Genomic DNA, 18,464 nt, shown 5'->3' on the forward strand with positions numbered 1-18,464 from the left:
ATGTGATGTGTCAGAGGCCAGTGGTAGAACTTGGCTTCTTTTTTCCTTGGCGGCATGACGTGACGTGTCTCAGTACAATGGTGGTGCCACCAGGCTCCATTTTTCCTTGGTGGCATGACGTGATGTGTCAGAGGCCACTGGTAGAACTTGGCTTCTCTTTTCCTTGACGGCATGACTTGATGTGTTGCAGGGCTCCATTTTTCCTTGGCAGCATGATGTGACGTGTCTCAGTACAATGGTGGTGCCACAGGGCTCCATTTTTCCTTGGCGGCATGACGTGATGTGTCAGAGGCTAGTGGTAGAACTTGGCTTCTTTTTTCCTTGGTGGCATGACGTGATGTGTCGCAATACAATGGTGGTGCCACCTGGCTCCATTTTTTCTTGGCGGCAAGACGTGATGTGTCGCAGTACAATGGTGGTGCCACCAGGCTCCATTTTTCCTTGGCAGCATGACATGATGTGTCAGAGGCCAATGGTAGAACTTGGCTTCTTTTTTCCTTGGCGGCATGACGTGATGTGTTGCAGTACAAAGGTGGTACCACCTCGCTCCATTTTTCCTTGGTGGCATGACGTGATGTGTCGCAGTACAAAGGTGGTACCACCTGGCTCCATTTTTCCTTGGTGGCATTACGTCATGGTGAGTGACAGTTCAGCAGGCTTTTTGGGTTTGAGCACCTCTGCACTGTCCACGTCGGCAGCCGCTAGTGGAGTTGACCTGGCTTCTTTTTTCCTTGGCGTATGAAGTGGTGTGAATAAGGCGACGGTTCATAAGGATGTTTCAGCAGCAGATCTTTGCGTTTTGATTTTTTTTAAATGCAATCGGAATGTTTGGAATGCAGCCAGTGTGCAGTTAGGATATTGAATGCAGTAAGATATTTTTCCACTTTTAGAATGTACTTTGAATATCCAGGAATAAGTCGAGAATTTACATTCTGACGGCATTTTGGCTCATTCTACTTCTGGTGTCACTATTCAGCCATTCTGTACACAGAAAACACAAAGGACATAAAATACAGTTATAAAATATGAGAATTAAATGAAACAATGATAAAAATAAAAGACAAAACACTTGCAACCCTTTTATGTCAATAATAAGAACACTTCATTGTACGTCTCTTAAAAGTAATGCTAAAATGACTAAATGTAGCAAAACTGGTAAACACCTTCAGGGAATGGACCAGCATGTATGGGTAAAATTCCATCAAGATTCATGGAAAAACATGGCGCCCATCCAGCATTGCAAGGACTAATTGTTGGATTATTATTAAGATCAAAGCTAGTCTTAAGTGTCAAAGTGCATACTAACCACTTTCTGGCCTCTTTTAGGCACAATAATGACAGAAAAGAGGACCAAGAGGACTCCATAGGTGTGGACGTTCACCTGCTTCCTGCGTGAAAGGGCATTATGGAGAAGTCCTTGGCAGAGTTCACCAAGACCGGCTCCCAGTCGACGTCCTCGCTCCCGCCCGAGCCGGTGGACATCATCCGCAGCAAGTCATGTTTCCGAAGGGTCCGCCTCAACGTGGGCGGCCTCCCTCACGAGGTCCTGTGGAGGACCCTGGACCGCCTTCCTCGGACGCGGCTGGGCAAGTTACAAGACTGCAACAGCCACGAGTCCCTGATGGAGGTGTGCGACGACTACAACCTGGAAGAGAACGAGTACTTTTTCGACCGACACCCCGGCGCGTTCACGTCCATCCTGAACTTTTACCGCACAGGCAAGCTGCACATGATGGAGGAGATGTGCGCGCTGTCCTTCAGCCAAGAGCTGGACTACTGGGGCATTGACGAGATCTACCTGGAGTCCTGCTGCCAGGCCAGATACCATCAGAAGAAGGAGCAGATGAACGAGGAGCTCAAAAGGGAGGCGGATAATTTAAAGGATCGAGAGGGGGAGGAATTCGACAACACGTTCTGCGTGGAGAAACGGAAGAAACTGTGGGACCTTCTGGAAAAGCCCAGCTCATCTGTTGCTGCAAAGGTAATCCTTCGTACTGGATGGAGGAGATCATGACATATCATATCATGCTTTGTATGAAACACTCAATTACTTAGCTTGCGTTACGGGTCAGACTTCCATGGGCCCTGAAGGTGGCGCTCATGTAATGACAGACAGCAAAGTATAGAAGACCAAAGTATTGGTCAAATATTCATGTAGTTATTAGATTTTTGGGTTACATCGAGGATCCCCAAAGCTATTTTTAACCATGTAGTAGGGGCGTCACCAGATGATCTACTCTTTTGCACTCTGTGTGTATGCTAGCAGCCCCGCCTACACCCACAGAGACAAAAAAACTGTACGACTGACAAAAAGACTCACTCCGTTCATGCTGTTGTTCTAAGGTGCTGAAAGCAATGCTGAGAGTGATGGCCCCCAAGCCACATTTTTGACCCCCTAGGGTCACATGAATATCATAATATATCATCAATATCATAATCACATTGTTACACCCAAGTAGTACATTACTGGTGTAGTGACACCTCGCCACACCACAGCAGTCAACTGCCTATTTTTACCAGTTTGTATATCTTTTGAACACATAAGGATTATAGATAATGGGCAAAATAAGTGCACAGAGATTGCAAGCATTTTCCGCTTCCTGTCCAAATACTTTTGCTATCCAGTCTAGCGGCTGATTTTTATGATCAAACATTAGAAATGCTGCCTGGTTACATATTGAAAAAGGCACAGTGACGAAGCCCTAGATTGTGAGGAGACGCGAGGCCGTCGGCAGGCAGCTTTCTTCCCCATCTTCATGCGAATCAAACAGATGTAAAAAAAAAAAAATCAATGTTGATTGTATTACAGCCACGAAAGCGCCTGGTCTACAAAAAAGGAGCTTGGATTTGACTCGCTCCATTATGGTGTGGGTGATTGGCGATTGTCAGTGGAGGACATTGTCAGCGTTGTCGTCAGTGGCCCCGCTGCTCGGATCGATAAGCCACCCGCTGATAAGTTGATGCATTAAGAAGAAAAGGCTGCAAACGGGCATAATCGGAAATAAAGAACCAGGTTGATAATCAATGTCTCACTAGCTCACTCTAAGAGCGTAAGGACACGCCATCATCACCATTGTAGACTTAAATTGCTTTGAAGGTCATGATTCCGTCCTTTGTGGGTACAGGAATGGAAAAAAAGGTAAAACTTGAAGTAGTTTGCGGCAGAACTGATATCACTGAAGGGGCGAAGGCAGGGAATTTTGAGGGGAATTTTGTGTCCCATTGCACCTGGTGTAAAAGTAAAGCTGCATTTCCGAGAAAGAATGTTATATAGCAACAGTGAAATATGGTGGTGGTAGTGTGATGGTCTGGGGCCATTTTGCTGCAAAATTTGCTGTGTTAAATGGAAGCATGAATTTTGGCATGGCCTAGTCAAACCTCTGACCTGGATCCTACCGAGATGATTTAGCAAAAATTCACTTTAGCATGAGCGAGCTAACAATGCATGTAATGGGACATATAAAGCCCATAGATAAGAACTAACGCTAAAACCCTACCTTAGGGTAAGGAGCTCAGCCATCCGGGAGGGGCTCAGAGTAGAGCCGCTTCTCCTTTACGTCGAGAGGAGTCAGTTGAGGTGGCTCGGGCATCTAGTCCGGATGCCTCCCGGACGCCTCCCTGGTGAGGTGTTCTGGGCATGCCCCGGGGCAGACCTAGGACACGCTGGAGGGACTATGTCTCACAGTTGGCCTGGGAAAGCCTTGGTGTCCTCCCGGTGGAGCTGGAGGAGGTGGCCGGGAAGTCTGGGCTTCCCTACTAAGACTGCAGCCCCTGCGACCCGGACCCGGATAAGCGAAGGAAAATGGATGGATGGCTAAAACCTTCCATGCTGTGCAAGAACAGAAAAAGTGTTAGTACGATGACTACATCAACTCCTCATTTTTGAAATTCCGACGAGGAGCGAGACTACAACTTCTTCCAGCAAGGAAAATCACAATGGTTAAACCTGGTGACAAAGGGTCTGAGTCTCCGCCTCCAAATCTCTGATGGCGCCATCACCCTTGTCAGTGCCCAAGCAACTGTGTGTTGGAACTTTACCTATCATGGCCTCTTTGTTACCGACAATTATTTCCAAAGTGTCATGGAGACACCGGAGCCTTCCTGACATGGTCATTGTCAGACAAACAAACCCCAAGGCTCTGCTTCTCATCTGCAGACTGGGAGACTCACGACTTATTAATGTTGCAGCCAAAATCACACCTGAAGAAGTTTGATGCCACATGGATCATGGTAACTTTGAAAATGTTGCCAAATCTTTTGAGGATGCTTTCTCTGCAAACTAACCACCGTCTCCGAGAAACAGTACCAACCTCAGAGAGGCCATTGGGAAAACAGCTTTTACTTCGTTTGGGAGGAAGACCTCTAAAAACCGGTACTGGTTTGAAGCCAAGTCAAGTGTGATGAATGCTGTCGTTGATGCAAAGCGTGCTGCCCTTATTCAATACAAGCACTCACCAAATGAGAAATCTCTCCGAGCACTGAGAGCTGCCAGGAGCAAAGTCCAACAGACAGCTCCAAGGTGTGCCAACAAATCCTGGCAGCAGCTCTGCAACGTTATCCAGACTGCAGCTGTGACAGGAACCATCCAATGGATGTACAAAACAATCAAGTGTGCACTCAGGCCGACGCGGACCAACACAACCCATCTCAAATAATCCGGCGGGGATGCGATCGTCGACACAGGTAAACACACGGAGAGGTGGGTCTCTTCTGTCCTTCAATGGGTCAAACCCCTGCTAGTAATGGAGGACCCTGACACAGAAAAGGCCAATGACCAATCCTCTGCACTTGGAAACGATAACATCCCGATTTGATCAAGTACTGCGGTCCAGAACTAATACTTCTCATGTGATATTGTCAAGTCTTCCAAGATCATGCAGTGACCTCGACCAGCCAGAAGTATCCCAGCGGTGCTTTTCTTATTTATCCTGAGAGTAGAAGTGTCTGCTTGAATGAACCCCCCCCCCCCCCCCCCCGCCCCACATCTGTGCTTTCACATCCTGATTATACAAGCCTGCGTGTTTCTGTTTCTCGGGGCACTCTCCAGTAGACAGCAACATTGAATGTTGTCGCTGCTGGATTATTAAAACAGACCGTTTTCACGGGAACCACGAAATACAGCTGAATAGGTGCAGATTCTTGAGGGACTAGAAAGCTTTGTGTGCTGGTTATTGTGTGTAGTTGCTCTATAGGAGTCCACAACTTCAATACAAAGGGCTGAAAAATTGTAAACAAATATGGCTTTGCTAGCAAGTAAACCGAACAGCAGCGCTTGGGAGAGGGCATAGGAAGCAGAGCTTACAGACACGCCCATATAAGGAAGTTCACCCCTCTGTGACATCAGAAAGGAACAGTTTTGCGATGCCTTTTGAGTGTTTTGAGCCATCTTAACCATCTTTCAGGGTGAGAATACTCCATTCTAACTACATTCATAGGTCAGAAAAGTGAAAAAAGCATAATAGGTCCCCTTTAATGTTTTTGTTTCTAATATTACGGCTTTAAAAATGTTTATTCATTTATTTATTTTCTACCGCTTTTTCCTCACGAGGGTCGCGGGGGTGCTGGAGCCTATCCCAGCTGTCTTCAAGCGAGAGGCTTGGTACACCCTGGACTGGTGGCCAGCCAATCACAGGGCACATATAGACAAACAACCATTCACACTCATATTCATACCTATGGACAATTTGGAGTCGCTAATTAACCTAGCATGTTTTTGGAATGTGGGAGGAAACCGGAGTACCTGGAGAAAACCCACGCATGCACGGGGAGAACATGCAAACTCCACACAGAGATGGCCGAGGGTGGAATTGAACCCTGGTCTCCTAGCTGTGAGGTCTGCGCGCTACCCACTTGACCGCCGTGCCACCCTAAAAATGTTTATTTTAAGTTATTTTAACTTTAATATTTTGTAAAATTACATCTTTTTTGGTAATTTTTTTGTTTAATTGTATTTTGAAAGTGTGTCGAGGGCTGATGACAAATCAGCCATGGGCGGCAAATGGCGTCCAAGGCACCCTTCCTAAAGGAAGTTCACCCTTCCTTTAGGGTGAACTTGATGGAGACTTAACGACTGAAGAGAGTTTTCAAGCTCTGGCTTCTCCTTGGTACTATCTAACTAGCTAACCATGACTCCTGTTAGCCAAGGACTGGACTGCATTTGGTTTGTTTACCAAGAAGACGTGTGACGGGATGCCTTTATAGCACATTGAACATTTTGTAGCAAGAAATGTACTAACGAACGCACATGCACTACACTAGGGTCTTTAACAAGATAGAACACAAAAAGTAATTGAGCTAAATATATTTAATTCACGTGTGTGTGGGCTTGTTGTCATCAACCACATCACGTCCCAGTGATGCCTCATCAGCTCCACTCCGGTACCACAGGTCATTCCATGAACACAAAACAAACGGTTGCCTAGCAACAAAAGAGACCATCAGTGTTTAATAGGAAGCCAGAGATGCTGAAATGTTACTAAGAGGACATATTTTGGTGGAGTGGGGGGGTGAGGGGGGGTGCGGCTTTGTTCCTTCTTCCTCTTAGCCAGCCGCTTCCTCCTGTATACCTCCCGACTAAATGTCAGGGAAATGTCACATTAATTATTCTCCAGGAGGACCCGCGCTCCGTTTACATTCCTTGTCGTCTGCTCAAATCACCAAAAGATTGGATAAGATTGGCTCCCAGTCATGCTGTTGTGTCGGCATCACAACAGATCATAGCTAAGTCAAAAAGATAAAAAGTGATAATTATGAGATTAAAAGTCTAAATTGTGAGATTCAAAGTCATAATTATGAAACAAAAAGTCATAATTATGAGCTAAAAAGTCAAAATTATGAGCTTCAGTCCAAATTATGACATAAGAAAGTCAAAATAAAAAGACAAAAGTCAACAATGGCATCAATTTTAAGATAAAATGTTGAAATTAAAATATAATGTCATTAAGTATGAGATAAAAAGTCATAATTATGAGATAAAGTCATAATTTTGAAATAAAAAGTCAAAATGATCAAGTCAACAATATGAGATAAAAAAGTCTGAATTTTGACATAAAAAGTCATAATTGTGAATTAGTCATAATGATGAGATAAAGCCGTAATTATGAGACAAAAATGCACAATTCTGAGATAAAAAAGTCATAATTACAAGATAAAAGTCAACTATATGAGATTAAAAATTCAGATTATGACATAAAATGTCCTAATTGTAAGATTAAAAGTCAAATTTACAAGATAAAAAGTCATAATTATGAGATTGAAAGTTCAGTCATGTGTTATACATCATAGTTGATATGAATGCTAACATGTAGCATATTGTCATTCAAAACAGCCCCCGGATGTTTGAAGTAGTCATGGAAAAAGGGACTCCTTGCGTACTTTTACAGCTAAAACGGGACCAATGTCCCGGTGTAAAATGTCCCGGCGCAGATACAGACGTGTTCCGCTCATTTCCTGTACCGTCAGAGAAGAAGTGCGGCCCTGAACGCCGCTGTCAGCCGGCATTGTGCATCAGATGGGAGGCGACAAATTCCAATTACGCTGCGCTCAAGTCACACTTAAGATGACACAGAAATGTAGCCGGGCTACATTCCCGCTCATAAATCAGTCCACGAGCCGAGCAGGATCCATCAAGCGATCCTGACAGCTTGGGAGGCGCAGCTAGCGGGATGGATGATGATGATGATGATGATGGGATGGATGATGATGTAAGAGCACATATGAACACACCAGGAGGGGCTCGGCTCATCAATTTCCAGACAGAAGGGGAAATAGAGCAGAAGCTCAAGTGTTGCTTTGGATTGGGGGGGGGGGGGGGTCCTCACATCTGCTGATGTGTGTGGGAGGCTGAGATGTCTTCACTTGACGAAGGGGAAGCACCGACATTGTGTCGCTTGAGCTTGTTTGGGAATAATCATCATCATCATCATCATGAACAATCATTTGCCATCAATTGACTCAGAAAAGTCATCATACTCAAAAAGAGTTTTTCTACAAAATTGTACTATGTATTTTCAATTATATGTCTTCATACAAATATTATTTTATTTATTCATTCATTCATTCATTTTGTACCGCTTTTTCCTCACGAGGGTCGCGGGGGTGCTGGAGCCTATCCCAGCTGTCTTTGGGCGAGAGGCGAGGTACACCCTGGACTGGTGTCCAGCCAATCACAGGGCACATATAGACAAACAACCATTCACACTCACATTCATACCTATGGACAATTTGGAGTCGCTAATTAACCTAGCATGTTTTTGGAATGTGGGAGGAAACCGGAGTACTCGGAGAAAACCCACACATGCACGGGGAGAACATGCAAACTCCACACAGAGATGGCCGTGGAATTGAACCCTTGTCTCCTAGCTGTGACGTCTGCGCGCTAACCACTTGTCCGCCGTGCCGCCCTCATATATTTTATTTTTCATTTTAAATGTAATTAATGGCGTGGCTGTGAATGCTAGTAAACGTCGTTATTGAGGTAGTACTCAGGGAGTTTTAAAGCAACAATAAGGAATTTTTAAAGAAGTGTCCTGGCTGGTCCAGACTGACTGACTGATTCAGTCAGCCAGAGCAGGCGAGCCTGCCTTGCCGAGGGGTTTCAGGGCAATCTGCTGTGATTGTGTTGTTTTTAAAAATGGCTTCTGTTGAGCTTCGATTGTTGCGTATTGTAGCTTTAAAATGTCAAAAGCAAAGTGATGCAGCGGTTTGAGGGAGTGAGTACCTGTGACTAATTGTGTTTACTGGAATCAAATAAAGCCTGATTTGGACCGAAAGATGTTTTATTGAAGGAGGATGCCAACATTGTTGATCTCCAAACAACACTGTCATCCCGTATCTCATCTCAAGCGCCTACCTTATGAATAATTCAAGACTCTTAGCCAAATGTTTTTTGTTCAAGTGAGGAGGGTAGAAGATGTTGGAGCGACACCAAGTAGCTTGTCTTAGTTTTTACTACAGTAGGGTCACGTCAGGCCGACTATGGCGCACAAAAAGCTTGCTTGAAAGGGCATTAAGGGGGAACGTCGTAATGTAACGGTTCTTTGTACAGTATGCGTGTGTGTGTGTAAAGAGGCAAAACTCATTAACAACAATGGCTCCTCTAACCTCACCTGCAGAGTTAATAGCAGCCATAGAAAGTGCAATGTAGCCGCCTGGGGTGGAAATAAAGAAGCATACCTTCCTGGTTGTGCTCCACCTTTAGATTGATAGACGAGGCGTGGCTGTGCTATTGAGCAGCGCCATCAACCTTTGACCTCGGTCATTGTCGCCACCACGCCAACTGCAAGTACAGACTTACATTGTGTTTTTTTTGCTTGTGATAATCAATAAATTCATTAATTCATTCATTTTCGACCGCTTATCCTCACAAGGGTGCTGGAGCCTATCCCAGCTGGTGGCCAGCCAATCACAGGGCACATATAGTCAAACAACCATTCACACTCACATTCATACCTATGGACAATTTGGAGTCGCTAATTAACCTAGCATGTTTTTGGAATGTGGGAGGAAACCGGAGTACCCGGAAAAAAACCCACGCATGCACGGAGAGAACATGCAAACTGTAATAATCAATAAAATATTGATAAATAAAAAAATGATCAGTGTCCTAACTGTTTATTTTGTGTACGTCATGGAGCGAAAGCATGTAGCATTATAGAGTGTGCATACAGGAAGCGGGGTTTCCCAACACAATTAGTGCCTCTACTTGTGTTTTTTAAATACTAATAGTCCCGCAAAAAACCTGTAATGACCACATTACACGTTACCCATGCTGTAGAAACACTAAAATATTTAACTTTCTCCTGTGTATTTATTTATATTTGCACTTTAACAAGCAAAAACATTTTTTCTGAATAATACAAAACCTTTTTCAGTAAAATATTTGATAGTTGCAGCTCTACAAAGAAGTGAGACCTCTTGTCAGTCACACACTAGCTTTGTCTCAGCATTCACACATACACACACACAGTTCCTCAAAGCGATGTCCTTACCTGACGAGCATGCATTCTGTGCAGGTCTGATATCTGAAAGTGAATAAAACAGTCATAAAACCGGATGATATGTCATCACATCCTAAAACATTTATGTTTTATTTTAGGGTATATTTGATGTCTTCCTGTCTAATAATATCCTCTGTGCTTTCACTCTGAGATGCAGCCTGATTTAAGTTAAGAAAAAATAAAAGACCCTACAGCCACAACAATAAACATGAAAGGCGTGGATCAGCACGAAACTGTTGTTATTTTTAATCTTGGGAAAGGAACAAGTCTTGTATGGGACGTCATGAGAGTGCAGGTGTACCTAATGTTTTGTCCAGCGGGCGGATGCGCTGTTAGCAGTACAGGACATCAAACCAGCATTCACCAACTTTGACCCTGTCAAGAGACATCATATATTCAACAAATAATCCATCAATAGCCATAGAAATGTACAGAAATTAAATGCATATTTTCAAATATTTAAGAATATATACATTAGGGATGTCCCTAATATATATTGCTTTTCGGGAAAAAAAAAGCCAATATCGAACATTCCTAGAAATAATAAATAATTTAAAATCTATAAAACAAAATGAATGAATGGTTAAACATATACAATAACTGCTAAATAATATTTTAAAATACCATAAAATATGACTAAAAATAAATGCAAAATATTAATAAAATATAAATAAAAAATATGTAACATAAATTATATATATGTACTGTATATATGTCGATACTTGACAAAAAAATAATAAATAAAATAAAATAAATAATTTAAAAATGTTTTTTTTTATATTAGGAAAGCAGGTAGTGAACAAATGTAACACTTACTGATTGTAAAAGTACCAGATGGAGGGGCAGGATTTAATAAGCTTTGTTTCTGCCTACTCCTTTTGGACATGTGGAACTGTCAACTGATTATGGGATGCATTCAATTGTAATCTGATGCATGTTCAAATGAAATAAAACCATTACCATTACCATTACCATTACCATTACCATTACCATTACCATTACCATTACCATTACCATTACCATTACCATTACCATATGAATGTAAATAAATAAAGCAGTGAAACAGGCACTGCATCGTGTATAAATAAATGCAGATTCAGCGTGGGGTTGCTGCAAAGTGCTCTTGCTGTGTTTGGCTGGAGGCTGAGAGAAGGTCTGACAGCACTCACGTTCTCATTCACTGTTAATGTGCCAGTGTGGTGGCGGCAGCAGACAGCAAGTCGTGTTTTGTGAGTTTTTATACAAGTCACGTCATGCATTTTGTAGTGGATCGCTCAGGCTTTTGTCTGCCGAGTCCGTCAGGCCTTTGCAGCCTTTCTACCCTTTCTCTGCGGCACTTTAGATGATCTTGTTGTTGTTGTTGTTTGTACATTGTGCACAGCGACCGAAAGTAAGGAAAGGTTGAGCAGAAAGAAGGTGGCCATGAATTGTCGCCATGGGGCTCACTTGTTGATTCAATTTGCAGTGCAGCTTCGAGCCAAAGGCAGGAAGACGTCGGCGATGGGATGAAGGCGCAGACGTGAACCAGAGAAGGAGAGAAAGACTGTAAACATGAAGAAGGAATGTCAGAGCACTCTGGTCCTCAGGTAGCAACGCTGATGGCGTTCTAGTGCAGCAGCTTGTGGCGTTGCACAAAGAAAGAACGAAATCATTGCTGCTATTAGAATGAAAATGCACGGCGGGAAGGTGACGACGGAGCCTGACTCACATTGCGTATTCATGGCAAGTGTAAGAAAAGGAGGATGGAACTCCTTCTGGTCTTCTTTTATTCCGCAATCCAGGCCAGAGTGATACACGTCTTTAAAATCATGGAAAAGATTTAACAGTCTTACAAAGCAAGCTATTTTTACAACATCATTATCAGAATCAGAATCAGAATCAGAATCAGAATCAGAATCAGAATCAGAATCAGAATCAATTATTGCCAGGTATGATCAAACACATACTAGGAATTTGTTTTGGTGAAGTAGGTGCAGACACATCTGTTAAAAATGAAAATACAAAATATACAGAATAAACAGTATAAATATAAAAATATAAAAAAATAAAAAATATAAAAATATAAAAATATAAAAATATAAAAATATAAAAATATAAAAATATAAAAATATAAAAATATAAAAATATAAAAATATAAATCACTAATAAAAGAATAAAAAATTAAATATCCATATTTTTAATGAATGAAATAAACCAATTAATATTGTAATGTAAGCATAATATTAAGATAAAAAAGGTCAAAATTTTACATAAATAAAAGACTAAAGCTGGAATATTACAATACAAAACATATCCTTGCATTAAGATGGGATGCACAGTCAAGTTTGAAACCGTCAATCTGGAGATCGACTCTTGCAAAATCTGTATTATTTTGGCATGTCTTTCTTGAGGGATTATCATCCGTGCCCCTGTGTCATGATGCCAAGCGTAACGTACGAGTGATGACAGCCAAAGAAAAGCAATAAAGACACAGGGAGGACGGTGAAGTCCTTTGCAAAGCGGTGCTGGGAATGCACTTTAAAGTTGATATTTGTCATCTTTGCCTGTGGAGTCACGTCCACCCACAAGCAGGCAGACAGTTCAGGCAGACTCAGTCGGAGTCGGAGACTCCATGCAGCACATGAAATGGTAACGTGTTCTTTGTTGTTGTTGTGGTCATGCTTAGCTTGGAGTCCAGGATGGAGCACTTTTAACTGTTTTTGGGTATTAGTTTTTCATAGAGGATTTACACATGAGGCCCGCCTCCACCCACCCAGGGTGAGACTGTGTGACTCCATCAGTTGCACGTGGCAATGTATTGATGATCCACTTCATTTTCATCTATTGTGTGATTCAGTCATCCATTCATTTTCTACTGCTTATCGTCATGAGGGTCACATGGGGTGCTGGAGCCTATCCCAGCTGTCTTCGGGCGAGAGGCAGGGTACACCATGTACTGGTGGCCAGCCAATCACAGGGCACATATAGAAAAACAACCATTCACAATCACATTCATACCTATGGACAATTTGGAGTTGCTAATTAACCTAGCATGTTTTTGGAATGTGGGAGGAAACTGGAGTACCCGGAGAAAACCCACGCATGCACGGGGAGAACATGCAAACTCCACACAGAGATGGCCAAGAGTGGGGAAAGACAAAATAAGAAGCCAAAAAGTTACCACTTCCACACAAAATAGGAGGAGAATTCATTCATTCATTCATTTATTTTCCACCGCTTATCCTCACAAAGGTCGCCGGGGTGCTGGAGCCTATCCCAGCTGTCTTCAGGCGAGAGGCAGGGTACACCATGTACTGGTGGCCAGCCAATCACAGGGCACATATAGACAAACAACCATTCACACTCACATTCATACCTATGGACAATTTGGAGTCGCCAATGTGCGCGCTAACCACTAGACCACCTTGCAGCCTGATTCAGTTATTATTATTATTATTTTTGTCCAAGACCTAGTGCCCACCAGACATTTTGTCACTTTATAACCTTGTGACATCTTATGATACCCCAGTTAGCTGTAGATAAATGTAGAATATACGTACACAGTAGTTGTGTTTCACACTACCGGAACAACCAACAATGGAAATATGTACTTCTTTCTGCTGCTCATCACACAGAGTGGTGACCCTCAATCCAAAGGTCTCCAAAAAGGCCATGTCGGCATCACTTTGATGAGCAGGCCCCTCCACAGCACCGTGGAACGTGTGCTCGGAACACAACAGCTTTTATAAATCACAACTCACAAGCGCCCGCGGCCTGATTTCTCCCCGCTCGGCACTTTTGTGGCGGAAAGGTGAATAAACGACTTTGAGGAGATCTCAAGGCCACAGGCAGAGAAACAGAATCCACTACGGCCAAGGAGGAACATTCATCAAGCCGAAGCCTGATTGCTTGAGCGGGCAGAGAGCTCTCGACCGGCGGCCTGGGAAGACTCTCACCTTGACGCTCATGTGACCTGGCAACGTCTTATACGCCGTACTCGGTGTACATGACTGAGACAAACACAGGGTACATACAGTAGGGTATATAAGCTTGCGGTACGTCTGCAGGGCTGAAGCTCTGGTGTTTACTTTGGTGGCTAGCAAATGAATCCATTCCTGCTGTTTTAAAATGCACAAAGCCGGCCTGTCTTGGTGATGAATTATTCATTGTTTAAATAAGAAGCGGCACGTCGGATAGAAGTACATACAGTAGGTGTGTGCAGCTGCGCATATACAATATTACATTTCCGTGAGTCACCGTGTCAGTCTGGGTGGTATTCAACCACAAGCCAGCGACCTTTGAGCTTTTCCAAACATGCCCTCGGCGGGAAGGAACGTGTGCGGCGAGGAAGCGTTGAGGAATATTCTCCGACTGCATGCGGGGAAAGAAGCCGGATGGATGACACGCTCGTCTTGCATTCTCATTTGATGGCCTTTGTTCTGCCTTTTTATTCGGCTTTGCCTTCGCTGTAGCGCGCTGAGAAGTTCAATGCCGCCATGTCGCCATGGCAACTGTCATGCGTGTGATGCCGTGACTCGCAGCTGCTTATCCGGGCGTCATTGTTGACTTGCTGCCAGTTTTTGTCCCTCTGCCTTCCTCCTAAGATGCGTCTGTTGCGTTCACGTTGCCCACATTTGCAGGAAGGTTTCTGGCAGATCGAAGTTTGCAGGGGTTGTGTTTACACCAGTAAACAACACGTCCAGAAAAGCCTCTATTTGTCACAGGCTATGCTATTGCATGGAGGCGCCACCATACGCTACGCCGACACGCTCCGCCCCCTCCAAGTCCGGCCTGCTAGCTTAACATTGACGTTCTCCTCTCATTTTGGATCAACATTTGCAATAAAAGCATATTTAGACTCGTACCCAGAATACATTTTCTTAAAGTTCAACTGCACGTTTTGGAGTGGCCTTTTATTGTGGCCAACCTGCTGTCTAATCAGCATCTTCATCAACATTTGCAATAAAAGCAACAGTCGTAATGATTAGAGTCATACCCAGAATAAATTTTCTTAAAATAAAGTTCAACTGCACATTTTGAAGTGGCCTTTTATTGTGGCCAACCTGCTGACTAATCAGCATCTTCATTAACATTTGCAATAAAAGCAACAGTCGTAATGGTTAGAGTCATACCCAGAATGCATTTTCTTAAAATAAAGTTCAACTGCACATTTTGGAGCGGCCTTTTATTGTGGCCAACCTGCTGTCTAATCAGCATCTTCATCAACATTTGCAATAAAAGCAACAGTCGTCATATTTAGAGTCATACCCAAAATACATTTTCTTAAAATAAAGTTCAACTGCGCATTTTGTAGTGGCCTTTAATTGTGGCCAACCTGCTGACTAATCAGCATCTTCATCAATATTTGCAATAAAAGCAACAGTCGTAATGATTTGAGTCATACCTAGAATAAATTGTTTTAAAATAAAGTTCAACTACACATTTTGAAGTGGCCTTTTATTGTGGCCAACATGCTGTCTATTCAGCATCTTCATAAGCCATGTATTATGACTTAGGAATGCTTATTAGCACACAATTGGCCAGATTTGTCGCCTGTATTTGTGATACAGTTAGAATTGGTGCAACTTTACACTACCACGGTTTAAAAAAAAAAAAAAAAATAGGGCAGTATCATGGTTCGCTACAACCTATTATTCGTACGCACTTGACAAATGGCGTCACCGTTATTTTTTATGTAAATGTCCCATTCGACAACTCTCACATGCTCTTCTATTTTCAAGTCGCCTCGCCGCTACTCACCTTGCCCTCAGCTGATGCTAAACAAGCCCAAACACAATGACAGTCAATCAATGTCCGCATCAGGTTTTGACTGACAAGTGTTTCCCACCTAAAATACCTCAAGCACAATAATCCCAATGAATAAAAACTGTTTATGTATGAAAAGGCAAAGAGATTCCCATTTACATAAGATGCTTAACATACAACGTACAAAGCGTACTGAATCAGGTCTTTCCCGAAACATCACGTTCAAAGCTTCCCCAGTCGGTCCAGCTAATTCCAGCACAGTCAGACGTATAAGATTCCCAGCGTGTGCCAGACCCGCCTCCTGTGCTATAGTGTTGCTATTTATACGGCCACCGTGGAGCAGCCAGGTTTTAAATTTAAAGATGCTGACTCCGGCTTTTTCTTCTTCATCTGAAATTCATGAATAATTGAGGAGGAGAGGAGATGAGGTGGCGTTCATTGAGGAGATGGATGATCCAGGCAAAGATTTCCTCCTTACAGTAGTGCGTTACTTGAATGGGGGGGGGGGTGTGTACTTTGAGCTGCAAACCCGACGGTATTTGAGTTCGGGAAAAGTTGGTTCTCCAGAAATAGCACACGGAGGATCACGGAGGTTTTTCTCTGACCTCAAAATGCATGGAAGCGACCAAGTGAGAGGAAGTAGGAGAAGATTTCAATGGAAGGAAGAACCTGGTAGAACTAACGTCTTTTTATTTTAATTCATGTCAGATTTGTATTCTTATTATTATTACCATTATTATCATTTTTATTTGTGTACTTGCAGCCTATTTTTAGCCGCATGACTTCAGCTTCATTCATCTGATTGCCTTCTTGATCCGTGTCTTCACTTGGCATTTAGATCTTGGGGTGTGTGGATATTTATAGATGAAATCAAATCATGTAATTGGCTGGCTGTGGTGACCCCAATCTGGAAAACCCCGCAAGATAAAAATAAAACGGTTCCGCATGAAGATGCGGAATAACTAAAAGCCAACTAAGGAGAGACGTGCCTAATAGGTGAGCGGCTTCAATCTACAGCTCTGCTCCTCGCAACATACTACATATTTATTTAGTACGAGATGTGCGAGACGAAGATAAACAGGCTTCTGCTGTTCAAAGGTCTCCTCCTCCCGTCTCCATGGAAACGCCGTCTCAGTCTTTCACAGGCTGAGAAGCACAGAGCCCCGTCTACATTCGGAATCAGGGCTGTGAATTATTCCACCTTATTCAATGCTCGCATTATGACTTTATTGCTGTTTATCACACTCAACGACTGTTGCTTGCGGCAAACATCTGCCCCCCCCCCCCCCCTTCGAGCTAGCGTGCTCCCCTGTAAATGGCAACAGAAGTGCAGCATAGCGAACAATGCAGGGTTACTGATGGAAGAGAGAGGGTCCGCTCAAGTCGGGAAGACTGTGTCAGACTCGCCTTGCACAGACAGGTCCGCGTCACCACCTCCTGTTGAGCTTCAATGGGGTTGTCATGGCGATAGCGGGCTGGCTGGCATCTCTTTGGCCGTGTATGGGGCTCAGGTGTGGAGTGGAGGTGTTTGCCTATCCTAATGGTTTAGCTTATTTCAAAACTAAGCTACGATGGAGTACATCACACGTTGACACAAATCGACACGGCGGAAAAGGAGTAGCAAGAAGCAGAGCTTATTCTCCGTGTCACGGCGATTACTGACGCATTTGTTGGATGAGGGCTGCCTTCCTGTGGGACTCACGGGAACAGGAGCTTCCACATGTTGCTCCTGACGCTCGCTAATAAGGGAAAGTGGCAGCACTGGGACTTCCTCCAGGGAGGCTGCTAGAACGGTGTCAGTAGCTCACGTAAGGAGAAGCAAGACTGTAATGTTTTTGGATTTTTTTTTTTTGGGGGGGGGGGTCACAAGATCTCCCAAGATTAAAGCCAGACAAGGCCTGGGATGATAAAGAAAGAATGAATTCATTGTACAGTAAACAAAAAGGAAGTAGATCATTTTCAATATATTGGAGAAGCAAGGCTGTGTTGTGTTTGGATGTATTTAGGGGGGGGGGGGGGTCACAAGATCTCCCAAGATTAAAGCCAGACAAGGCCTGGGATGAATGAATGAATTCATTGTACAGTAAACAAAAAGGAAGTAGATCATTTTCAATATATTGGACTGGGACAACAATAATAATGAATGAATGACACAATAAATGAAAAGTACAGCACCTTGGTGTGTTTGTTCCATAGAACAACGGCATGAACGGAGTGAGCCCTTTTGTGGGTGGAGGAGTGTGCAATACATTGTCATATATTTTTCATTGTCCATGTCTCAAAAGTAATGTTTATGCAGATTAGCCGTTTACAATAATCCCTCGTTTATGGCGGTTAATTGGTCCCAGACCCAATTGCTAAAATGAATTTCCGTGAAGTAGGATTTAGTATGAATAAACAATATATTTTTAAAGTTAGAAACCTGTTTATGACTTTTTAAATAGGATTTCTACTGGAGTCTGACCAATATGGCGATACAAAAAACCTAACAAAGCAAATTAGTGTCATATCTAAGAAATATATGTCATGAATAATGAATGTATCGGATTATTATACATACCGAAGGCCCAAAAACTAAAGTGTGCAGGTGATGTGCCCGAATACGGTACAATTGCGGCGGTGTGTTAACATGAATATTAAAATGGTGTCCACACGCTTAGAAACACACCTTGGTGGTGTGATGTTCGCATCTCCCGTCAGTCAGAGTGGCATTTCCTGTCA

General features: G+C 43.2%; 1 protein-coding gene across 1 annotated transcript in view; it reads left to right on the forward strand.

Moving 5' to 3' along the window:
* The window catches only part of kcnb1 (potassium voltage-gated channel, Shab-related subfamily, member 1), a 33,280-nt gene that overhangs the window by 1,853 nt on the left and 12,963 nt on the right, over window positions 1-18,464 (forward strand). Inside the window, exon 2 of the mRNA XM_058065539.2 lies at window positions 1,327-1,981. Within this exon, the coding sequence (XP_057921522.2) occupies window positions 1,406-1,981 (576 nt within the window). The 5' untranslated portion in view covers window positions 1,327-1,405. The remainder of the gene's footprint in view (window positions 1-1,326; window positions 1,982-18,464) is intronic.

This window comes from Doryrhamphus excisus, linkage group LG11 (genome assembly GCF_037039965.1).
Source record: "Doryrhamphus excisus strain RoL-2023G ecotype Guam linkage group LG11, RoL_Dexc_Guam_v1.1, whole genome shotgun sequence".
Classification (NCBI taxonomy): Eukaryota; Metazoa; Chordata; class Actinopteri; order Syngnathiformes; family Syngnathidae; genus Doryrhamphus; species Doryrhamphus excisus.